This window comes from Python bivittatus, unplaced genomic scaffold (assembly GCF_059951505.1).
Source record: "Python bivittatus isolate LINGU-HERP-01145 unplaced genomic scaffold, Pbiv_v1 ctg000440_np1212, whole genome shotgun sequence".
NCBI classification, from domain to species: Eukaryota; Metazoa; Chordata; class Lepidosauria; order Squamata; family Pythonidae; genus Python; species Python bivittatus.
The window spans coordinates 7,491,481-7,513,653 of record NW_028277063.1 but is presented as its reverse complement, the minus strand read 5'-3'; the positions used below and the strand labels follow the sequence as shown (position 1 = coordinate 7,513,653).

At 36.8% G+C, this 22,173-nt stretch overlaps 2 protein-coding genes across 2 annotated transcripts; both read left to right on the top strand.

Moving 5' to 3' along the window:
• Positions 1-1,824: 1,824 nt before the first annotated feature.
• LOC148215730 (vomeronasal type-2 receptor 26-like) lies at positions 1,825-8,300 on the top strand. Its single transcript, XM_088142426.1, has 4 exons — positions 1,825-2,661; positions 2,889-3,116; positions 5,695-5,821; positions 7,399-8,300. The coding sequence occupies exons 1-4, from the start codon at positions 1,825-1,827 to the stop codon at positions 8,298-8,300; spliced, it is 2,094 nt and encodes a 697-aa protein (XP_087998552.1).
• Positions 8,301-8,418: 118 nt separating this feature from the next.
• LOC148215729 (vomeronasal type-2 receptor 26-like) lies at positions 8,419-21,960 on the top strand. The gene is made up of 7 exons (XM_088142425.1): positions 8,419-8,550; positions 12,275-12,345; positions 12,453-12,744; positions 16,343-17,200; positions 18,655-18,781; positions 20,067-20,964; positions 21,903-21,960. Exons 1-7 carry the CDS (start codon positions 8,419-8,421, stop codon positions 21,958-21,960), a joined length of 2,436 nt encoding a protein of 811 aa, XP_087998551.1.
• Positions 21,961-22,173: the final 213 nt, after the last annotated feature.

Sequence of the window (22,173 nt, the reverse complement as noted above, 5' to 3'; positions counted from 1 at the left end):
TTTCATGTCTACTAAACACCATCTAGCATGTTTCATAAAGGATGGACTAATGATTATTTGCGTTGGCACTGGAAGAACTCTGAGGACATTTTAACTCATATATAATGGGCATGTTCTTCCTTACATCGCTTTTGGAGAAATGTTATACCATAGATCAGGGTTTCTCAACCAGGGTTCCGCAGGGTAATGATTTATTTTAAAAAAATTCAAATTTTGGCAATGTGTTCTTGTAGTGATGAGCAGAGACCAAACAAAAATCAAGTTACAACTCTTTCTGAGCTCACTTGGTCAACCTTGAAAGCCTAGTTTTTCCTTTTAAATGCTTACAAAGTCAGGTGAACTTGGAATATAGTTGTAATTATAGGTTGTTGTTATTTTTATCCATTTATTTTGTTGTGTAATTTATTCTTATTTTATATTGTTTTATGTAAGTCTATTTGAAAATGGATTAATGTAAACTATTGGGTTTTGGGAAAAAAAAATACAGTTCCCCAGGTAAACTATAACAACCTCAGAGTTGTTTGATATCAAAAATCTCCCCCTAATTGATTTTGATCCTCCCTTTTTTATTTTTTATTATTTTTTTAATTAAAGAGAAAAAGCTGCATATGTCAGATGTTAATTAACAGGATTTTCATCATATAATACTAGGAATATATAAGATTATAGTAAAATGAAAAACCCTACATATTGTTTCCAGTTGTGTTAACTTGATGCTTCCAAACACCAAAAAGTCTTATTGCATCTTTAATATCAGCTTGGTTCTTATTCTCTAGAAAATGTGTGTTTATGAAAGCAAACTGTAAAGAAACCAGAGAATATTGAAATGGTTGATGTCATGAAGAGTACCGTTTGTTAAAGTAGGCACAGTGGATACTGCCCATAAGCCCAAAAGGAGAACTAAGGTTATTCATCCAGTTTCTGAATGAAAAAATAAAGATAACTCTAGAAAAGCTACTGTGAATAGAATCTTCTCTGACATTCTCCACTACTGCTCCATTAGCAGTATTTGATCAGCAAATGACATCACCCTTTCTGAACTTTTTTATATGATTTTTTTCTCACATGAACATAATTAAGGTTCTTTCCATTCACTAAAGCCTCATTATACATTGTATCACAAGAGAGTGTACTTGACTTAATTATGTCAAACAAGATGTAACAAAACATTTATAATTAATATTGTTTCTGTTGTTTTTATGATTGGAAGACTACTGTCAGAATAGTCATTTCAGAAGAGTCCCCTCAGTGGAAAGAATAAATCTAAGAATTTTAGAGTGAAATAAAACTGGGGAAAATATGAAATTTAAAGTCATAAATTCATATTAAGAGACAGAGTAGACAAAAAGGAAGGGAAGGGAAGGGAAGGGAAGGGAAGGGAAGGGAAGGGAAGGAGAGGAGAGGAAAGGAAAGGAAAGGAAAGGAAAGGAAAGGAAAGGAAAGGAAAGGAAAGGAAAGGAAAGGAAAGGAAAGGAAAGGAAAGGAAAGGAAAGGAAAGGAAAGGAAAGGAAAGGAAAGGAAAGGAAAGGAAAGGAAAGAATGTTTTCCTTTCAACATAGCTTATTGTTACAAAAAAAATTTAAAGAATATATAGTAAATTACTCAGTAAGTCCTAACATAATGAAGAGACCTCAAGGCAGAAATTCTTAGCTTTACTCAACGCTACCACATCATACAGTTGAATCATATGATGTGGTATTCTTGTAAGATCTTTTATGTAACATGTGAGGAATTTTGAATGTTGGAAAAGAATAATTCAGTGTGATAGTTACCATGGCTCTGTTCTCATTCTCTCTTTAGCTCATTTATGGCTCTCCTCCAGCAATGAATTATAAAATCCCAGGCCTTTTCTTCTTTCAGATGAGCCCAAGTGAAAGACTTCAGTATGAAGGGATTCTATCTTTACTTCTCCACTTCAGATGGACTTGGATTGGGGTTGCTGTCATGGATAATGCTAATGGAGAAAGATTTTTGAATATGATAATTCCACTCTTTTCCCAACAAGGCATCTGCTTTGACTTCATAGAAAGAGTTACCTATATACATTCGCTCAATGAAATGTCTGCTATATTTCAGAAAGGCGCAAAAATTCATGATAAAATCATGGATGCTAAAACTGACGTGGTGGTTTTCTATGGAGAATCTTATTCCATGGTATTATTGAGATGGTTACCGTATCTATCAAACAAAGACAAATTTACAAATATGGCAAAAGGTAAAGTGTGGATATTGACAACCCAATTAGAGTTTACTGCAAATGTCCATCAAAGAGATTGGGATACAGATATAATCAATGGTGCTCTGTCCTTCACAATTCATGCTAACAATCCACCAGGATTCAAACAATTTGTTGAAAAGAGAAATCCTATCAGCACAAACGAAGATGGATTTATCAGAGATTTCTGGCAACAGGCCTTCTGTTGTGTATTTCATGTGTCAGATGTGGATGAAGTAGATGGCAATATCTGCACTGGGAGAGAGAAAATGGAAAATCTTCCTGGAAGTTTTTTTGAAATGAGCATGACTGGTCACAGCTACAGCATCTATAATTCTGTCTATGCAGTGGCCCATGCTTTACATGCCATGTTCTCATCTAAATGTAGACCCACAGGAAGTGCAGGGAGAGTGGGACTGAAGCTTCAGGAGCAGGTTTCGTGGCAGGTAAAGAGCCCAATCCCCCTACAGGGAGGGCATTACTTTAATGCAAACAAGATATAGGCCCAATCTTGATAGTTAATAGCCATCATAAACTCTTGGCCTTTCCTTTCCATCTTCCCATCTTCTGTAATGACCCAAATTTGTATCTTTCATTCAAGCCACCATCATTCATCCATTCCAAGTGACCCAACTGCATTCTTTCTCAGCTGTCCCTTTTCTTTTCATTCCAGCTGCATCACTTTTTGAAAGGTCTCTCATTTAATAATAGCGCCAGCTACCAGCTTTCCCTTGACTACAATGGAGAGTTAGTTGTGGGTCTGGATGTAATGAACTGGGTCTTTTCTTCAAACCAGTCCTTTGTTAGAGTGAAAGTTGGGAAGGTAGATCCTGGAGTTCCTGCAGACCAAATGCTCACCATCAATGACAGTACCATAAACTGGCACAGTTGGTTTAACCAGGTAGGATCCAGAATCCAACCATTTCTGAAAATGTTTGGGTTTTGATATTTGCCATCCCTTTTCACCAGATTCTTAAAGCATTATGCATTCTCTCTGCAGTGCTCTCTGTACAACGATATGTAAGCTGATTGTGGTGAGGTTGAATAATTGTTTTATTTTATTTTCAGCTCTTAATTCTACTCTTACAGCTCCTAATGTTGTGGGGGAGAGGGATTGTTGGTTTATTCCATTTATTCCAATGTTTTGGTCATACCAATACATGGGGACAACATCTGTATTCTTTAAATAAGTTCCAGTATATCATTTTTCCCCATGATCTTTATAATCTCTCTGGCAATATTGCTTCACTGCTTAATGGGAGACAAAACAGTCCCCTCTTTTTTTTTCTTTGACTAATTTAAGTTTGCTGTTGCTTCTTTTATTTTTTCATTTATTTATCTTTAAAAAAAAAAATTGTTGTTAGTGCTTGTTCTTGTGCTGCAAACATTAATCCTTCTCTTTTCTTCTTGATGTATCCAATCTGAACCCATTCTCAAATTTTATTACTTTTCACTTTCCCTTCAGGTACTGATCATGCAGTACCATATTTTCATTTTTTTTTAAATAGCTGCTCTAACTATTCAGTTTTGTATGCCACCTCGGATTCTGTCACATTCAAAATGTTTTCCTTGCAGACCATTATTGGCTTTTTTTTTCTTTGCTTGTTTTTTGTTATTATTTCAGCCTCTGGTTTTATTTTCCACCATTTGCTTCACTTGAAACAAATCATGACCACCAATTTTGCTCAGTAAATAGAAATTGTCCATGCCACGTTTTGAGTGTAATGTATGATGAATTATCATAGGTTTGGGGTCCTGTGATTTAAAGCCCCCAGTTCAACATGTAAACAGTCATATTATCTGTTGTATGGTTCATTACAGTCCAAATATTAATGGCTTTGATTGTATTACCAGCTTTCAGATCTGATTTTACAACTTTTCCAACTTGTTTTACATATTTGGCACTGATTTTTGTGCATGCAAAATATTATTTGCTTCTAAATTACACAAATACTTGTACTTTTCTTTCATTGTCAATGCTTTGATTTGAGCGCCATTCTGTAGTTCAGTTCTGAGCACTCAATTTTTCTGTTTTTTACTGTCAGTGTTGTACACACGTCCAATCTAAATTTTGATGTTATCCTTAAAGATTTGAATTGCATCTGAAAGTGATTACTATCTCTAGACGATTCTGCCTATAGTTTCAAATCATCCTTGAAGAACAAATGTGAATTTTTTGTCTTTTGCTTCTATAATTCATAGTTTGATGGTATTTTATTCAAAAGCCTAGCTGTATTGAAAAGCAATGGACACAAACAGTTTCCCTGAAAAATTGCTCTGCCAATTTTTTTATTTCTCCAAATTCCTCAGTGCTTGCAATCAGTGTCGTTTTCCGTTATTTAAAAACGTTTTAGTTGTGCATGGTTCCCATTTATAGTTCAGTTTTGTTATTACTGTTGGAAGGCTATACATGAGCTGACTCTTTGATAGGCTTTGTAAAAAATGATTGTGTAATCATGTTTCCTTCATAACAAATTTCATTTAAAGCTTTTATTTGAATAGATTTCAAAGGAGGTAATCTTTGTCTTATAATTTATTTCATTGTATTCCAAAACTTTTTTTGTCTAAGCTGTTGTGGATATTCAGACACTTGTAGTTCTGTCTCATTATGTTGAAAATGTTCATGAGTGCATTCAAATAGCTATTTAGGTTGACTTGCTTTTCTACTGCATATTTTTTTATTTTTCAATTTCAAACTTTTGGTTCTGAAGATGATGATGATGATGATGATGATGATGATGATGATGACATCAATGCATTAAGTTCAATATTTGTAGATACCTTGTTTCTTCATATGAAGGGCTTTTGGTCCATAGGTAGTGCAATAATACTTGATTCTCGAACATTTGCTTTCAAAATTTCATACATGTTTTTGGAAACCATGAATCAATGGATCTAACTCATAATACCATTTCATCATTTCCTAATTTTCATTGATTGTCCAAATATTACATCCTTGAGGTCATATTGCAGTTCCTTGCCATAGGTGCCTAGCAGAGGGAACTGAGTATTGTAGTTCTATTGCTGTTGTTTTTGTTACTATTACTGATATTGTTGTTGTTATTATTGACTTGATATGGAACATGTAAATTAGTTTTTTTCCTTTCTTTTCCTTTATCAAGGATCCATGATTTTAGAAAGGCTCAAGGAGGAACATATCTGTCACAACATGATAATGTTCTGTATTTGGCAAAGCTTCTCTGATTCAGAAAATCCCAGTTTGAAAATGTGTCATTGTAATCTACAGCAGAATAAACAGAAAAACTGTTGTTTGGACAAAAGCTTATAGACTATGTTCCTCAGCTTTCCAATATCCTCAGTATCGTCTTCATTATTCAAATAAATAAACAGAGCAACACATGTTAATAAACTGAGCACATCCGGTGAAGCCCAGTCACACATTAGAAAAAAGAGTTTCTGAAGAAATGTAAGATCATTATACTCATGAATGCCATTGTTTTCTTTCATACATAAATTAGTCTCAGCCTGTTTCAGTATGTAGTGAGAGTTGCCATCCTGGTTCCAGCAAGAAAGTGAAGGAAGGGGAACCCTTTTGCTGCTACGACTGCATCCCATGCCCAGATGGGAAGATTTCAGAGAAGGAGGGTAAGAAATGTGTTGCTTGGATTTATCAAAGAAAATCATGGCAATCTAAAGGAATATGGAAATAAAATTCTGTTTATCAGATACTTTTGTTTGGTAATTCCAACTTTGTAGTAAGTATGTATATAAGTATGTATTTTTATTCTTATACCATGACTTCTATGCCTTTTGAATCAAATGAAAATAAGCAGCATATACACACAACCAAGTAGGTGGCATTCTGTACAGGGACATCTGCACAGCATATGGGCTAGACCCTCCCAAGTCCAGATGGGAGATTCCACAGAAAGTTTTGGAGAATAACAGGGCTGAGTTCCTATGGGACTTTCAGATCCAGATGGACAGGCAGGTACTGGCCAATCAACCAGACATCATGGTAGGAGATAAGGACCAGAAGACAGTGGTGGTGATAGATGTAGCCATGCCAAGTGATAGCAATATCAGGAATAAGGAGTATGAGAGGCTGGAGAAGTATCAAGATCTGAAGGAGGAACTAGAGAGAATGTGGAAAGTAAAAACTAAAGTGGTCCCAGTAGTGGTAGGAACACCTGGGGCTTTGACTCCTGAGCTGGAAGAGTGGCTCCAACAGATCCCAGGAATTACATCAGAGCTCTTGTCCAAAAGACTGCAGTGCTAGGAACAGCTGAGATACTGTGCAGAGCCCTCAAACTCCCAGGCTTCTAGCAGAGAACCCAAGATTGAGGAACACACATACCACCTATAGGGATGAGAGATGATGCTTTTTATAAAATAGTCCAATAATAAGAGAGGCATAAATGATATAAATATAAATCTAGGCAGATAGATAGATAGGATTCTGAATCTACAGTCACTTCATCTTGTCGGGATAAACTTAAGCCTGTTTTTCTGTCTCATAAACCAAACAACATAAAGCTCAGGACATCTATCATGGCCTCCGTTTAGCCATAGACACACAATTAAATATCATCAATGTATTGATAATACTTCATCCTGTGCTAACAGGTTACTTCCTCGAGGGGATTCATATAGATATTAAGCTGTTTCACCTAAACCCTAGGTCAACTGAAGTGGCGTGTCCAAGGGCTTGACCTTTCCTCCCCCTAACAACATTGATTGTGAATACCTGCTAAGGAAGGAGTGGAACCACTGTAAAGAAAATATGTTTCCAACTCCAACCCTTGATGATGTAGTGTTCAATGGAATTAAAGGTGGGGGAGAATCAAAACCCTTACATTCTGCCATTCACTGAGATTACCAGACATAATTCACATATTCACCAACTATGACAATTGATTGTTGAACATTATGCTTTATATCTAGAAAGATTACTTGAATTTGAAAGGTCATTACATAATCTTTAGGTACTACACAAAGTAAAAGAATTAGCAAAATCTAAAAAAAGTCTGGATGATTTTATCAAGCTTATCACAATGCACAGCAAAATTACATTTTTTTTCAGTACTGCAGCATCAATCCTGAAAATATCTTAGGATAGTATAAGTGAAGTTTATTTCTGTGAATAGTAATAAAATAGCACTGAGATTTGAAGTGTATTATTGAAATCTTCCTAAGATCAAGGAACTGATTATATTTTTCAGACAGTAATCAATGTTACCCCTGTAAAGATGACAGTTATCCAAACAAGAACCAGGATTTCTGTATCCCTAAGACTCTCACCTTTTTGTCTTATGAGGAACCTTTGGGAATCAGTTTAGCCTTCTTTGCTCTTTTCTTTTCTTTGGCCTCAGTGATGGTGCTTGGAATATTTGTGAAGAACCACAACACTCCCATTGTTGTCGCCAACAACCGAGACCTCACTTACATTCTCCTCATCTCTCTCCTCCTCTGCTTCCTTTCTGCATTCCTGTTCATTGGTCATCCTGAGAAGGTGGTGTGTCTCCTGCAACAAACTACTTTTGGCATCATCTTTGCAGTGGCTGTTTCCTCAGTGTTGGCAAAAACGGTCACCGTGGTTCTGGCTTTCTTGGCCACCAAGCCAGGATCCAAGATGAGAATGTTTGTGGGAAAGAGACTCTCCAACTCCATGGTCATTTCCTGCTCTCTTATTCAAATAGGCATTTGCCTGACATGGCTGACAACCTCTCCCCCCTTCCCAGATGCTGACATGGATTCATTAGTCGAAGAAATTATTCTGCAGTGCAATCAAGGCTCTGTGACTATGTTCTACAGCGTCCTAAGCTATTTGGGCTTCCTGGCCATTGTTAGCTTCATAGTTGCTTTCTTAGCCAGGAAATTACCTGACACTTTCAACGAAGCCAAGTTCATCACGTTCAGCATGTTGGTCTTCTGCAGTGTTTGGCTCTCCTTCATTCCAACCTACCTGAGCACCAAGGGGAAATACACGGTGGCGGTGGAGATATTCTCCATCTTGACCTCTAGTGCCGGTTTGTTGGGCTGCATCTTTCTCCCCAAATGTTATGTCATTGTCTTAAGGCCTGACCTGAACAACAGGGAAAAATTAATGAAGAGAAAAAAGTGATGATTTTAATCCATGATGCTCTTTGCTGTACTTTATAATTTTGAAAACAATGACATCTTTCTCCAGAGTGAGAAGGCTGCTTGGGGAACTGCTGCACTCCCTGCTTGCATCTGCCAGCATGGGTGCTTCAGTTCGCTGTGGGAAATGTGCTGCAGCAAAGTGGCTGTGCACAAGCTTAAGGAGGCAGCAGGAGCAGCCCCTGACACAGCCCTGCAACCCTAAAGATGGATTGAATAACTGGAACAACAAGGTTGTCCTATTTACCCTCGACAGTCCAAAACACTTCTTCCAAATGGCTTGCTTAGACGTAGCTGTTTGTATGCAGTTTAATATAATTTTTAAAATATTTCTTTATTAAACTAAAGTAATGGAGAAATTTTGTGTTCATATGATGCTGTTAATAATATGATAAGAATATAGGGGATATGTGGTATGGAATTTCTGAAGACTTCTATGAATTGTAAAAAACAAAGATTTCCAAAAATGTTGACCGAGTTACTGAAAATTCTTCTTTTCCTGGCTCTTTCTTGGAAAATAAATACATAAATACATAAATGAATAAATTAATGTATTAGCAATCCATTTGTTTTCTCTATGAAGTATAGATTTATGGTTGGTCTTCATGGTTTATGGTCTATGGTTTATAGATTTATGGTTGGTCCTCAGCCAACCATATTATCATATTTATGGTTCTTTTATGGTTATGGTTATGGTTCATTTATGGTTATGGTTCATTTATGGTTCTTCATTCTTAGGAACATCTCCAACCTCTTAAGATCTGGATTAATTCTTATTCCTGGGACTACAGCAAAAAGAATACATGCTTTCTTCACGCAAAATGATCAGCCTAAATAGAGTGACAAGTTCAGACCATGGTGGGGGCTAAATTTCCCACACCTATCTTGCATTTCTTACAGCAAGAAAATTGCAACCAATTCTTATTCAACATTCTTTATGAGGTCAAACATAAATATAACAGAGTTTGTGTTGAATTAATTTAACAGCAAAGAGAGCCTAGAATTTTTGTTTAAAGCAGCCTTAATTAATTTGGAAGAAAGGACATCCCAGCTTGTTAGTCTACATTTAGTGTAAATCATTAGCTGTAGCATAAAATTGCTTACTGCTTTTACAATGTGTTTCCTCTAAAATGTCTAAGACATTTAAAAACTCTAGAAGGCAGAATAGCATCAGGATAAAACTATCCCAAAAGGAATGGCTTTATTTAAAATGTATTCAAGAAGCACTCTGAAATAAAGAATGGATTTATATTGAACAGAAGTTTTAACAGCTCCTTCATACTAATTTATTTTTGCCTTTAAAGGGGGCCCATTTAAATCAGAGACCAAAACACATTGCCTTAGAGCACAATTTCATCTATGAACCCCCCAGTACAAATATACTGTATGCAATTGCCTTTTCCTTAATCAGATCTCCCCAGCTTCTGTTCTTTCTAGCCTACATTTTTTATCCTGGAGAATCCTTTTCTCCACGTAGATATCGGATTTGTAACTCAATATGTTGAACTTAGACATTATCATAGGCTTCTTTGAGACCTCCTGGAGTATTACCAGTTTAGCTCTTCTTGTCATCTTGGTAGATCGATCATTCCTCGGAAGTGTAACAGTGGTGTTCAATTGCTTCCATTTTTATATGATCTGCCTGACAGTGGACTGGTGAAGTCCAAACTCTTTGGAAATTGTTTTGTACTCTTTCCATCCTGGTGAGCATCAACAACTGTGTTTTGGAGGTCCTCTGAAATCTTCTTTGTTCGAGCCCATGCAAACTCTCACATCCCTGTGTGTGAAAATCAGACTTTGATAGTGAATACACAGAATTCTGTTCTTTAAATAAGGCAAGACGTCCCATGCTCACACCTGATTGTCATCTCATTGATAGAAACACCGGACTCTAATTTCCCCTTCAAATGAACTGATAATCCTAGATGTTCAGACACTTTTGCCACATGCAAATATGTAGCTTTGGATCCTTTTCTTCAATACGTAAGTGCACAAGTACAATGTTTGTTCCTCTTTTGTTTAACTGGATTCTCTTTATCTAGTTTAGGACTTGTATGGAGAACAGATCCCATTTTAGGTCACATTTATGCAGAAATATTGAAAATTCAAAAGGGCTCACAAACCTTTAAGCACTACTGTATTGTTATTGTGAACTATTTTGAACTCTACAGAGTGCGGAAATATTTAGATTAATATATATATCAAACAAATTTCAGTTTTCAAGTTCATATTGACCTGAGAAAGATGAGGCACCTAAAAGAGAGTAAACCCAACCCAGTCAAGGATGAACTGAGCCCTCATGTGCAAATCTTGCACTTAACTATTAGACTTTCGGAAAACATGGCAGATCTTATGAAACATGCAGTCAGAGGGTTGAATTTGGTCATGTGCTTCCATCTGGGGAGTCACTGCAGCCATTTGGATAATTAATACCGGGTTGGGGTCTCTGCTACTGTGCAAATATCACAGATCGCATCATGGACACCAAACCAAAATCCTATTTCTGCAATGGAAACCAATCCTGGGAGAGAAATGAGAGATTTTCACATCCAAAGAGGAGTAAAGTAGAAGAGTTATTTCATTCCTGTAAGCTATGTTGGGCTGGATATTTCTGGTGTCTCTCTTCTCTAGAAGAAGAGAGGGACAAGGTTGGGGAAAGGTCATGTAAAGTATAATGTTTTTTGTTCTTGACTATTTCAATGATAAATATCCTTTCTTAATGAAAGAGAAAAGTTTGTTTAGTAGGTGTGGACACCTGTGTTCTTCCTCATTGTTTCTGGGATTTGTACTGGTAATTGCTTTCCTCTTTAATTATAATAATATTAGTAGTTTTCTTTTTGTTTATCCTCATGCAGAGCTGCAATGTCCAGGGACAAGGTCAACAGCAAAAATACAGAGGATGGTATTAACATATCAATCTATATTTTGAGCTGGAAGAAAGAGTCAAAACAGACATGGGCCCTCCAGGGTGATGTATGATAGATTTTGCTCTAAAGGGTTGGATGACAGAGTTTTTATCACCAGACATTGAATTTTCACTCTCTCCAAAGAAATGAGAAGAGTACAGTATGCGTGAAAGGCAAAATTCAGGCTTTTCTTTGAGAATGGTGGCTTTAACAATCTTGCTGCTAGCACTATTTTCTCCCCAAATATATGAGACTCATCAAGTGAGATGTAAAGTTCAAAGTCTTTTTGTGCCATATCATAGATATCTTCAATCAGGAGACCTCACAGTAGGTGTCATCGCAACCCTAGCTAGTTTCTTGCAGGGTGCCCTAAATTTCAATGGAGTCCCACCACCACCATTGCATGAAGATCTTGTGTAAGGATTTTGTTTTAGTTTGATCCATTTTGTTATGGCTGTAACTGATCATAGAGCTGAATTCAATTACTCACTTTTGAAGAGAGTGAGATACATATTAGAGATATGCCCTATGTCTTTTCTTAATTTCCTTACCAATAATCATTTTTCTTCAATCCCTCTGATACAGATATACTGTATGCAATTGCCTTTTCCTTAATCAGGCCTTTCTACCTTCTGTTCTTTCTAGCCTACATTTTTTATCCTGGAGGATCCTTTTCTCCAGGTAGATATAGGATTTGTAACTCAATGTGTTGGATAGAACATTTAGTGAAAATACAGCATTAAGTTCTTCATTTAACTTTTCATTGAGTGTTCTGATAAGCTTGAGAAACACTACCAAGCCTCTTCATTGTAAATTCTGGAGATTCTCCCTTCTGATTTTCCCACTCTTTTAGCTAATATACAATTGAGATCATTTTGAGATGCCATTCTTCAGTGATGAGTGGCATTTGTTAATATTTCTTAACGATCCAAATTCACCTTTCTTGACTTACAGTTTGTATACACTACTTTTCATCACCAAGTTGTTTGCAGAAATAAAAGAATACAAATGTATAAAACACCATCTTGTAAACTTTCTATAAATTTGATAGAGAAAGTGTCCTATCAAGGCCCTCCTCAAGGACCCAGATTTATATAATGATAAAAAGAAATCATTTGAAAGGTACAGCAAGAAAGAAATTGCAAATCAGAGGGATTTTTTCAATTGAAATTTCCATCTCACATAGAATTTTAAATATCCATAGCAAATAACATTGTATTCCATTCCAGTTTACTTCCTAAGAATTACCAACACATCCTGGCCCTGGTATTTGCAGTGAAGGAGATCAATGAAGATCCTTCTGTCCTACCCAACGTCACTTTGGGCTTCCACATTTACGACAGTCACTTCAGTACACAGAAGACCTACCATGCCACAATGCTACTACTTTACACCCTGAAGCATTTTGTTCCTAACTACATCTGTGGCACTGAGAATCCTCTGACAGCAGTAATTGGGGGACTCGACTCCAAAACCTCCATTCACATTGCAACTCTCTTGGATATCTACAAGATTCCACAGGTATTTTATATCAGTCTGATATTATATCTATCTATAGATGTTATTTCTTTATTGTTGATGTACAGTTTATTCTGTGAATCAATTTTAGAAATTGGGAGTTTTGCAAACAGCGTATATACCACTCTTTATGTTTCTTAATGATGGTTATTTTTTTCAAGTTAAGTATCATTTATAAGGAAACTAATTAATTGAATCTAATGAAAGTGTGTATGTGTGTGTGTGTGTGTGTGTGTGTGTACATATTTAGTGACGGGGAAAATGCCTACAGATTCTGATTTATTGAAATGTAAATATTGCCTGATGGACTGTTATGTGAAGCTTGTATAGTGCAATCAGTAAAGAGTATAAAGAGTATTTTTAAACTGATGCTTGTCCAGGAGTGAAAATAAAAACTATTTCATATAGTAGTCAAGCTCAACATAACATGAATTGGTTTAAGGCAAAACAATATCATTTTTAAATGTATTAAGGCCTTTGGGACATACTGTAAATAGAAACATCCCATAGCCATCATTCTATTTCCTTTCAGGTTAAGCATCCTAATGCAGAGCACAGAGAAAGAATAAGAAATTTTATCAAAAAGAATTTAAAGGGATGATGTAGGAAAAATAAAAAGAAATGTAGCAAAAACTAGTGTACACTAACAACATTCACTGTACCATTTCTTTCTTTGAAAAGCATCCTTCTTTCCGTCACACACATGCATTGTTTCATTCATTTTCTCTTGTCCTTTAAGCTTCTTAGGTCTCTCTACCCATTCACTTTCACTTCAGGTGTTTGTTTAGGAATTCACTCCTCATTCTTTCTCTCTACATCACCCAGCCATCTCAATGCCCTTCTTTCATATGATCCCTCGCTTGTATCTTCCATCCACAGTCATTCAGCAGCCATTCATTGTATCTCCCAGTTCTTCTTCTTTACCACACACATATAAAAATGGTCTAGACAATTTTGCTTCACTCTCCAATCATCCCTTTTAGGCAAATGTTTTGGAGAAAGTGTCAGATTGTAGCTTCAGAGGGTCCTGGAGGCAGCGGTTTGTCTGGACCCAGTCAGGCTTCAGGCTGAGATTGAACACAGAGAGCATTGATCCCACTCACTTATGGTCTTTGCACACCCATGTGAAACCCCTGCTGCTCTTTCTATATAAGAGTGTGGGCAAAAGCATGCTCTTATACACAGACACTTTCACTTCTTTCAACATTCCTCTCAAGAGTTGAACCACCATTTGTACATCTTGAGATGTCACCTTCAATTTTCTCTTCTTTAACAAATAGTTTACCAAGAGGAACACAATCATCTGTTTGTCCTGGTCTTTTGCTATGTGTGTATAACATGCAAACATTTCCATTAATGTTAAGATCTGTATTGCTTGTTTCATCATGCTCCTTGTTGCAAAATATCAAAAATTCAGTGGAAATCACTTAAGATTTTAGCCAGCAACGTGGCATCATCTGAAAAAAAAAGCATCCATACATTCCTGTCTTAATATTCTCCAGAAAGCATTTCAAGTTGTCAATGAGCTGAAAGATCAAGAGGAAACCTCTTCAGCAGGTTACAATTTTTAACTACCTCGGCATCCCCTTTCAATCTTCTACTCGCTGGATCAATCAGGCAAAAGAACTTCTTGTAAAAGCCCAAAAGGCATCTTTGGCAATTATTAAATATGCATATCAATATAGATACGTACTAGAAGCCATCCCATCATTCAAGGCAAAAGCACTGGGATCCATGATAAATGGTGCCCAGTTATGTATTTATAAGGATGTTTCTGGCTTAGAAGCTATCCAATCCAAATTTTCAGAGGCCATAACCTGGATTTCTATTCTACTCTTAACCCACATATCCACCTGCAATTAGGCTGTATCTTCTTTAGGGCTCATCTGAGGCTCTGTCACCTCAGATACTGGTTGAAGGAAATTCTTTGGAGAACATATTTTTGTTCATATTCTACCTTTTGGCTATGATCAAGTGTAATATCACTGCTTCACTTCATCTTATTAGATAGGTTTGAATCTTCCCAAAGAAGAGAAGTTCATTTTGATCTATCTTACTACAGCTTTTCTCTTCCAGCATTAAGTGATCTCACCCTTGATAAAGCCATAGGCCCCCTTTAGTGGAGGATCTGGGACCTAGATCTCTAGAGAGATGGAACGAGAGTTTCCCTCCTCAGTTAGAATTCAGCACTCATCCTTCTCTGCTCCATTGCCAGATCCTTTTATACAATTTCACATATTTCACATAGGAAACTCTTCACTTTAGTCTGATTCTTAAGAAATTTTAACAAGATAAAATCCATCCGGACGTTTAAAAGAAATAGAGCAGAGTAAAAAAAATAGTGAGAAAAGAAAAAAATAGATATCTTTTTTCACAAAAAGTCCATAAGGAGTTTCCAGCTACTAATAAATCTAGTTGTTGATCTTTCTCTAATCTAACAAGTCAACTCTGCCCTCTCTGCTAGTTCTGTCACCTTCACCCTTCATTCCTTCATTTTGGGTATTTCAGAGTCTTTCCATTTTTGTGGCAGTGATCATATACAAAAATAGTCTTCCATGACTCTTTTCTAACCCTCTATCCATTAATCCCAGCAAGAAAAGGTGATCTGTAAAATTCTTTCTGTCATTATATGTATCTGAACCCAAAGTTTTCCTGCTTTTTTACAAGAGCACCAGGTGTGATACAAGGACCCTTTTTGTTGCCACATTTCCAACCTAAATTTGAAGTACTTTTATACATTCTAGATCATTTTTCTGGACCTGAATGAATGAATGATCTGAGTAACAACTGGTCGATACATCAGTATCCTCTATGAAAAACACACCTGTATATGTTTCAATAGAGAAGTCAAATGTGTTTCACATGTACTGCTAGAAGGCCCTCTATACATTAAATGGAGGATAGAACTCAAGACACCAATTGTTATAAATCTTATTTTTTAATTTATAATGAGCAGGAGTTTCTCATTTTCCTCCTAGGAGATGAAAGTTCAGCTGATAGAGTTGAATTCTTCTTTGAATTTTAAATGTGAAAATTAAATAGGTTTAAAATTCAAATAAGAATTAAATCACTTCATCTGTTTCCAATAACCTTGCTAAATATTTAGCAATGACCATAGCTTGCAGAAATTTTCAGGGGTCTTCCTTACACTCCTAATTATTCACCCTTTTTTGTATGAGTTTTATTTATTATTTTATATTGTTTTGTGTTTACTCTGTTGTAATATAGCCATTTTTGGTTCCGGATACAAAACACTATAACTTTAATGTAACATCACTTTCATCATGCAAGCTGCTGATACATAAGTGATAGTTGCTGGAGGATATATGAACTCCAAATAGAGAACAGACATTCTACTCCTACAGAAAATGCAGGAAATCTGTACAGAATGAAGAGAAGAAAAAAGGAATGGAGAAATACAGAAAAGAGTCTGAGCGAGGGAACTGAATTATGATGTTGTACAGCTGGGTAATCAAGACTGTAGTGCAGCTTTGAATTTCTTCTTCTATGTGTTGCCTCTGGTAATAAAGCAATAAATTAATATAACTATGGTTAATGTGATTGTTACTATCTCTTTCTTTTGCTGTCAACCTTTCTTCAGCTTGTCTATGGCTCTGCTCCAATCATGAATTATAAAACCCCAGGCCTTTCCTTCTTCCAGATGAGCCCTACAGAAAGACTTCAGTATGAAGGGATTGTGTCTTTGCTTCTCTACTTCACATGGACATGGATTGGACTTGGTGTCATTGAAAATGATAATGGAGAAAGATTTTTAGATGCAATCATACCATTATTTTTTGAGCATGGTATCTGCTTTGGATTGATAGAGAAAGTTGCCATGATACCGTCTTTCAATGAATTTGGTAGTTTGTTCCACCATGGTGCAGACATCCATGATAAAATCATGGATAGCAATGTTAATATTATGATATTTTATGGAGAATCTTATTCCATGATGCTATTGAGATGGTTACCATATCTGTCAAAAAAAGAAAAGTTGAGCAATATCATCAAAGGTAAAGTCTGGATATTGACAGCACAGGTGGAACTCACTTCACAGGTCTATCAACGTGACTGGGATACCCAAATGATCCATGGTGCTCTGTCCTTCACAATACATGCTAATAACCCACCAGGATTCAAACCTTTTCTTTTAAATAGAAATCCCTCCACTACAGAAGATGGTTTTATCAAAGACTTCTGGCAGCAGGCCTTCAACTGTGTATTCAAAACTTCAGATATGGATGAGGTGAATGGAGATATCTGCAGTGGGGAAGAGAAAGTGGAAGATCTTCCTGGAACCTTTTTTGAAATGAACATGATTGGTCACAGCTATAGCATCTATAATTCTGTCTATGCCATAGCCCATGCTTTACAGGCTATGTCTTCATCCAGATTAAGACAGAGATTGATGGCAGATGCAGGAAGACTGAAGCTTCAGAATGCAAATGCATGGCAGGTAATGGGTTCAACATCTTCTGGAAGATCATTATTTCTATGAATAACAGATTAGTTCATATCTCCATAGTTAACTCCCTTTACATTTTCTTTCCATGCTTCCATTTCTTTTGATTGCATGTTTTCAACAGGCCATGACATCCACTATACCTCGTCTTAGGCTTTTCCTAAAGATATATCCAGTTCCTGTTTTTTAATCTTTCTTTCTCTCTCTCTCTCTCCCTCCCGCCCTCCCTCCCTCCCACCACCCCATTTCTTATGTAGCTCCATCATTTCTTGAGAGGTTTTTCATTTAACAACAGTGCTGGGGACAAAGTGTCACTTGACCACAATGGAGAATTAATAGCTGGATATGATGTACTGAACTGGATTGTTTCTTCTAACCAATCTGTCATTAGGAAAAGAGTTGGGAGGTTGGACCCTGAAGCTTCTCCAGACCAAATGCTCACAATCAGTGACAATGCCATAACCTGGCATAGCTGGTTTAACCTGGTAAGATCCCAGTTGGAGGAATCTGTGAAAAATCTAGTTTCCACTTCATCGCTACTTTGGCCAGATGTATAAAAGACATTTCACTGACTAGTGATAAGCAGGGGTAAATCAAGTATTGAGAGCTGATTTGTGGAAGAAAATGTTAATTCATGTAAAAAATGGGGCCCAAAAGTTTTTGCTCTAGTTCTCATTATAAATTCATTATGCATAACATGTTGATCTGAAGTTCCTTTCATATAAAATATTAGAGATTACTTGTTATGTACAGTATATCAAATTAATTGTTTCTGGTGGCTTATACAATTTATAATTAAAAAAAAAATAACACTGTTAAGAAAAACCAAATCATCTCCATTAAAGTCCTTCATTTACATTTTTATTGATTACATACAGTAATTGTGGATCTCTTTTAGCAAGATTTTCTTCAACCATAGCAGACAATGTAATTGCCAGAGCAGTCGTAAATATGTCCCATTGTTCAGACTAGATGTACCTTGGAAGAAATGGATTCTTTCTTTAAGGGTTACCGGAAACGTTAAAAGAAATGGGTAGATTATAGCATCAATCAGGCCACCAACCTATGTCCATCTGCAATCCAAAGTTCAACATTATTTATGGAGGCATGGCCATTTCTCATTAGTTGATTATCCACTGAGATGAATTCCTCTTTCTATTGGACACAGTCGTCATTTGAAGAACTGGCACCTTAAGTGAGAGCTGTGACACTGATGTCCGTTGGGGCACAGAATAATAAGGTAGTGGACCAGTATTCTTAATAAGCAGAAGACAGCATTCTTAATTCCTAAGTACCATGTTCCTTATGTAGAAAGATTTCAATGTCCTGCAGTTAATTAGACACTTCCAATGAATCTCATTCATACCAAAATATTTTTTCAGAATTTCCTAGTTCATTATGCTCCAAATCCACATTCTCCTTTTGTTTGTTTTTTGTTTATGCCTCAGTCCCAGCCTCGTTCAGCATGTTCTGAAAGTTGCCACCCTGGTTCCAGCAAGAAAGTGAAGGAAGGGGAACCTTTTTGCTGCTACGACTGCATGGTGTGTCCAGATGGGAAGATTTCCGAGAAGGAAGGTAAAAATATGCTGTTTGGAGTACCAGCCAAAGTCAAGCTAATCTGGAGAAAGAATGAAATACAAATTGCTTCACACCAATGGTCCCTTTGCCCAGAATGTTGAATGAGACTTAAAGCATTCTTAGATAATCTGGTATGCAGGGATATGGGAACACTATGCTTATTTATGATGACTGCATGATCTTTTCTGGTTTTCCATTAAGAATCTGAAAATTGCACCTGGCCACATCTCACAAGGCCAATATGAAACCTCAGCGTGTAATTAGATTAAAAGCAGTTTCCATAGGAAAAAATCATGAAAGGATATTGTTCAAATTTCCCATTGAAGTTTTGCATGATTTCTAAGGTTAAGAAGGGGAACCTTTTTGCTGCTACGACTGCATGGTGTGTCCAGATGGGAAGATTTCCGAGAAGGAAGGTAAAAATATGCTGTTTGGAGTACCAGCCAAAGTCAAGCTAATCTGGAGAAAGAATGAAATACAAATTGCTTCACACCAATGGTCCCTTTGCCCAGAATGTTGAATGAGACTTAAAGCATTCTTAGATAATCTGGTATGCAGGGATATGGGAACACTATGCTTATTTATGATGACTGCATGATCTTTTCTGGTTTTCCATTAAGAATCTGAAAATTGCACCTGGCCACATCTCACAAGGCCAATATGAAACCTCAGCGTGTAATTAGATTAAAAGCAGTTTCCATAGGAAAAAATCATGAAAGGATATTGTTCAAATTTCCCATTGAAGTTTTGCATGATTTCTAAGGTTAAGAAGGGGAACCTTTTTGCTGCTACGACTGCATGGTGTGTCCAGATGGGAAGATTTCCGAGAAGGAAGGTAAAAATATGCTGTTTGGAGTACCAGCCAAAGTCAAGCTAATCTGGAGAAAGAATGAAATACAAATTGCTTCACACCAATGGTCCCTTTGCCCAGAATGTTGAATGAGACTTAAAGCATTCTTAGATAATCTGGTATGCAGGGATATGGGAACACTATGCTTATTTATGATGACTGCATGATCTTTTCTGGTTTTCCATTAAGAATCTGAAAATTGCACCTGGCCACATCTCACAAGGCCAATATGAAACCTCAGCGTGTAATTAGATTAAAAGCAGTTTCCATAGGAAAAAATCATGAAAGGATATTGTTCAAATTTCCCATTGAAGTTTTTCATGATTTCTAAGGTTAAGAATACAAATATTCAATAGTAACAAGATATTATTGAAATGTGCATTCTATTTTTTTCTGCTATTGCTAAAAATTTTAATGCATTTCATTTTTCAGATAGTAATGAATGTTACACATGTACAGAAGGAAGCTATCCAAACAAGGATCACAATTTCTGTATACTGAAAATTGTGACATTTTTATCTTATGAAGAACCTTTGGGGATCAGTTTAGCCTTCTTTGCTCTTGTCTTTTCTTTGTTCTCAGTGATGGTGCTTGGAATATTTATCAAGAACCACAACACTCCCATCGTTGTGGCCAACAACCGAGACCTCACTTACATTCTCCTCATCTCTCTCCTCCTCTGCTTCCTTTCTGCATTCCTGTTCATTGGTCATCCTGAGAAGGTGGTGTGCCTCCTGCAACAAACTACTTTTGGGGTCATCTTTGCAGTGGCTGTTTCCTCAGTGTTGGCAAAAACCGTCACCGTGGTTCTGGCTTTCGTGGCCACCCAGCCAGGATCCAGGATGAGAATGTTTGTGGGAAAGAGATTCTCCAACTCCATGGTCATTTCCTGCTCTCTTATTCAAATAGGCATTTGCCTGACATGGCTGACAACCTCTCCCCCCTTCCCAGATGCTGACATGGATTCAGTAGCTGAAGAAATTGTCCTCCAGTGTAATCAAGGCTCTGTGACTATGTTCTACAGCGTCCTAAGCTATTTGGGCTTCTTGGCCGTTGTTAGCTTCGTGGTTGCTTTCCTGGCCAGGAAATTACCTGACACTTTCAACGAAGCCAAGTTCATCACTTTCAGCATGTTGGTCTTCTGCAGTGTTTGGCTCTCCTTCATTCCAACCTACCTGAGCACCAAGGGGAAATACACGGTGGCGGTGGAGATATTCTCCATCTTGGCCTCTAGTGCCGGTTTGCTGGGCTGCATCTTTCTACCCAAATGTTATGTCATTGTCTTAAGGCCTGACTTGAACAACAGGGAAAAATTAATGAAGAGAAAAAAGTGATGATTTTAATTCATGATGCTTTTTGTTGTCCTTCATAACTGTGAAAACAATATCATCTTCCTCCAGAGTGAGAAGGCTGCTTGGGGAACTGCTGCACTCCCTGCTTGCGTGTGCCGGCATGGGTGGTTCAGTTCGCTGTGGGAAATGTGCTGCTGCAAAGTGGCTGTGCTAAGCAGAAGGAGGCAGCAGGAGCAGCCCCTGATACAGCCCTGCAACCCTAAAGATGGATCGAATAACTGAAACAAGACATTTGTCCCATTTACCCTCCATAGTCCATAAAACTTCTTCCAAAGGGCTCCCTTAGGCATAGCTATTTGCGTGCAGTCAAATATAATTTTTAAAACGTTTCTTTAATAAATTAAACAAATAGGAAATTTTGAAGTCGTATGTTGCTGTTAACTATTTGAATTAGCATAAATATATGGGGAAAAAGCAATATTGAAGTTGTGAAGAAATCTATAAATTATAAAAACAAAGAATTTCCAAAATGTTGTCCAAGTTGCTGAAAACTCTTCTTTTCCTGGCTCTTTCTTGGAAGAAAAAAAAAAAAAAGAATAAATTAATGTATTAGCAATCCATCTGTTTTCTTTATGAAGCATAGATTTATTTATTGATGGTTATTTATTCTTATGAGCATCTCCCAGTTCTTAACGTCTTGATTAACTCTCATTCCAGGATTCCAGCCAAAAGAAGTTATGCTTTCTTCACTACAATGATCAGCCAGGTTACCAGTCATATGGATATTAGCCTCATGCATAGCAACAGAATGAGAAGTTCACACCATGGTGGGAGCTAATATTCTCATACCTGTGTTATGCTTCTTACAGTAAGAAAATTGCAATTAATTCTTATTCAACGTTCTTTATGGTATCAAATATAACATAGTTTTTGTTGAGTTAATTGAATAGCAAAGGGAGCCTACAGTTCTCTAAAGCAGCCTTAAAGAATTTGAAGAAAAGACTTTCAAGCTTGTTAGTTTATATTTAGTGTAAATCATTAGCTGTACATAAAATTGCTTACTGTCTTGAAGATGTGTTTCCTTTAAAACGTCTGAGACATTTAAAACCTCAATAGTGCCAGAATAAAGTTATCCCCAAAGGAATTGCTTAAATTGGAAAGGTATTCAAGGAGCACTCTGAAATAAATAATGGATTCATATTCCACAAAAGTTTTAACAGCTCCTTCATACTAAGTTATTTTTGCCT

Coding starts and splice junctions, on each gene's coding strand:
- LOC148215730 (XM_088142426.1), top strand. CDS start 1,825: ATGAATTATAAAATCCCAGGCCTTTTCTTCTTTCAGATGAGCCCAAGT. Junction 2,662..2,888: donor AGGAGCAGGTTTCGTGGCAG/GTAAAGAGCCCA, acceptor TTTTCATTCCAG/CTGCATCACTTTTTGAAAGG. Junction 3,117..5,694: donor GGCACAGTTGGTTTAACCAG/GTAGGATCCAGA, acceptor TACATAAATTAG/TCTCAGCCTGTTTCAGTATG.
- LOC148215729 (XM_088142425.1), top strand. CDS start 8,419: ATGGGTGCTTCAGTTCGCTGTGGGAAATGTGCTGCAGCAAAGTGGCTG. Junction 8,551..12,274: donor TGAATAACTGGAACAACAAG/GTTGTCCTATTT, acceptor TAAATTTGATAG/AGAAAGTGTCCTATCAAGGC. Junction 12,346..12,452: donor AAAAAGAAATCATTTGAAAG/GTACAGCAAGAA, acceptor ATTCCATTCCAG/TTTACTTCCTAAGAATTACC.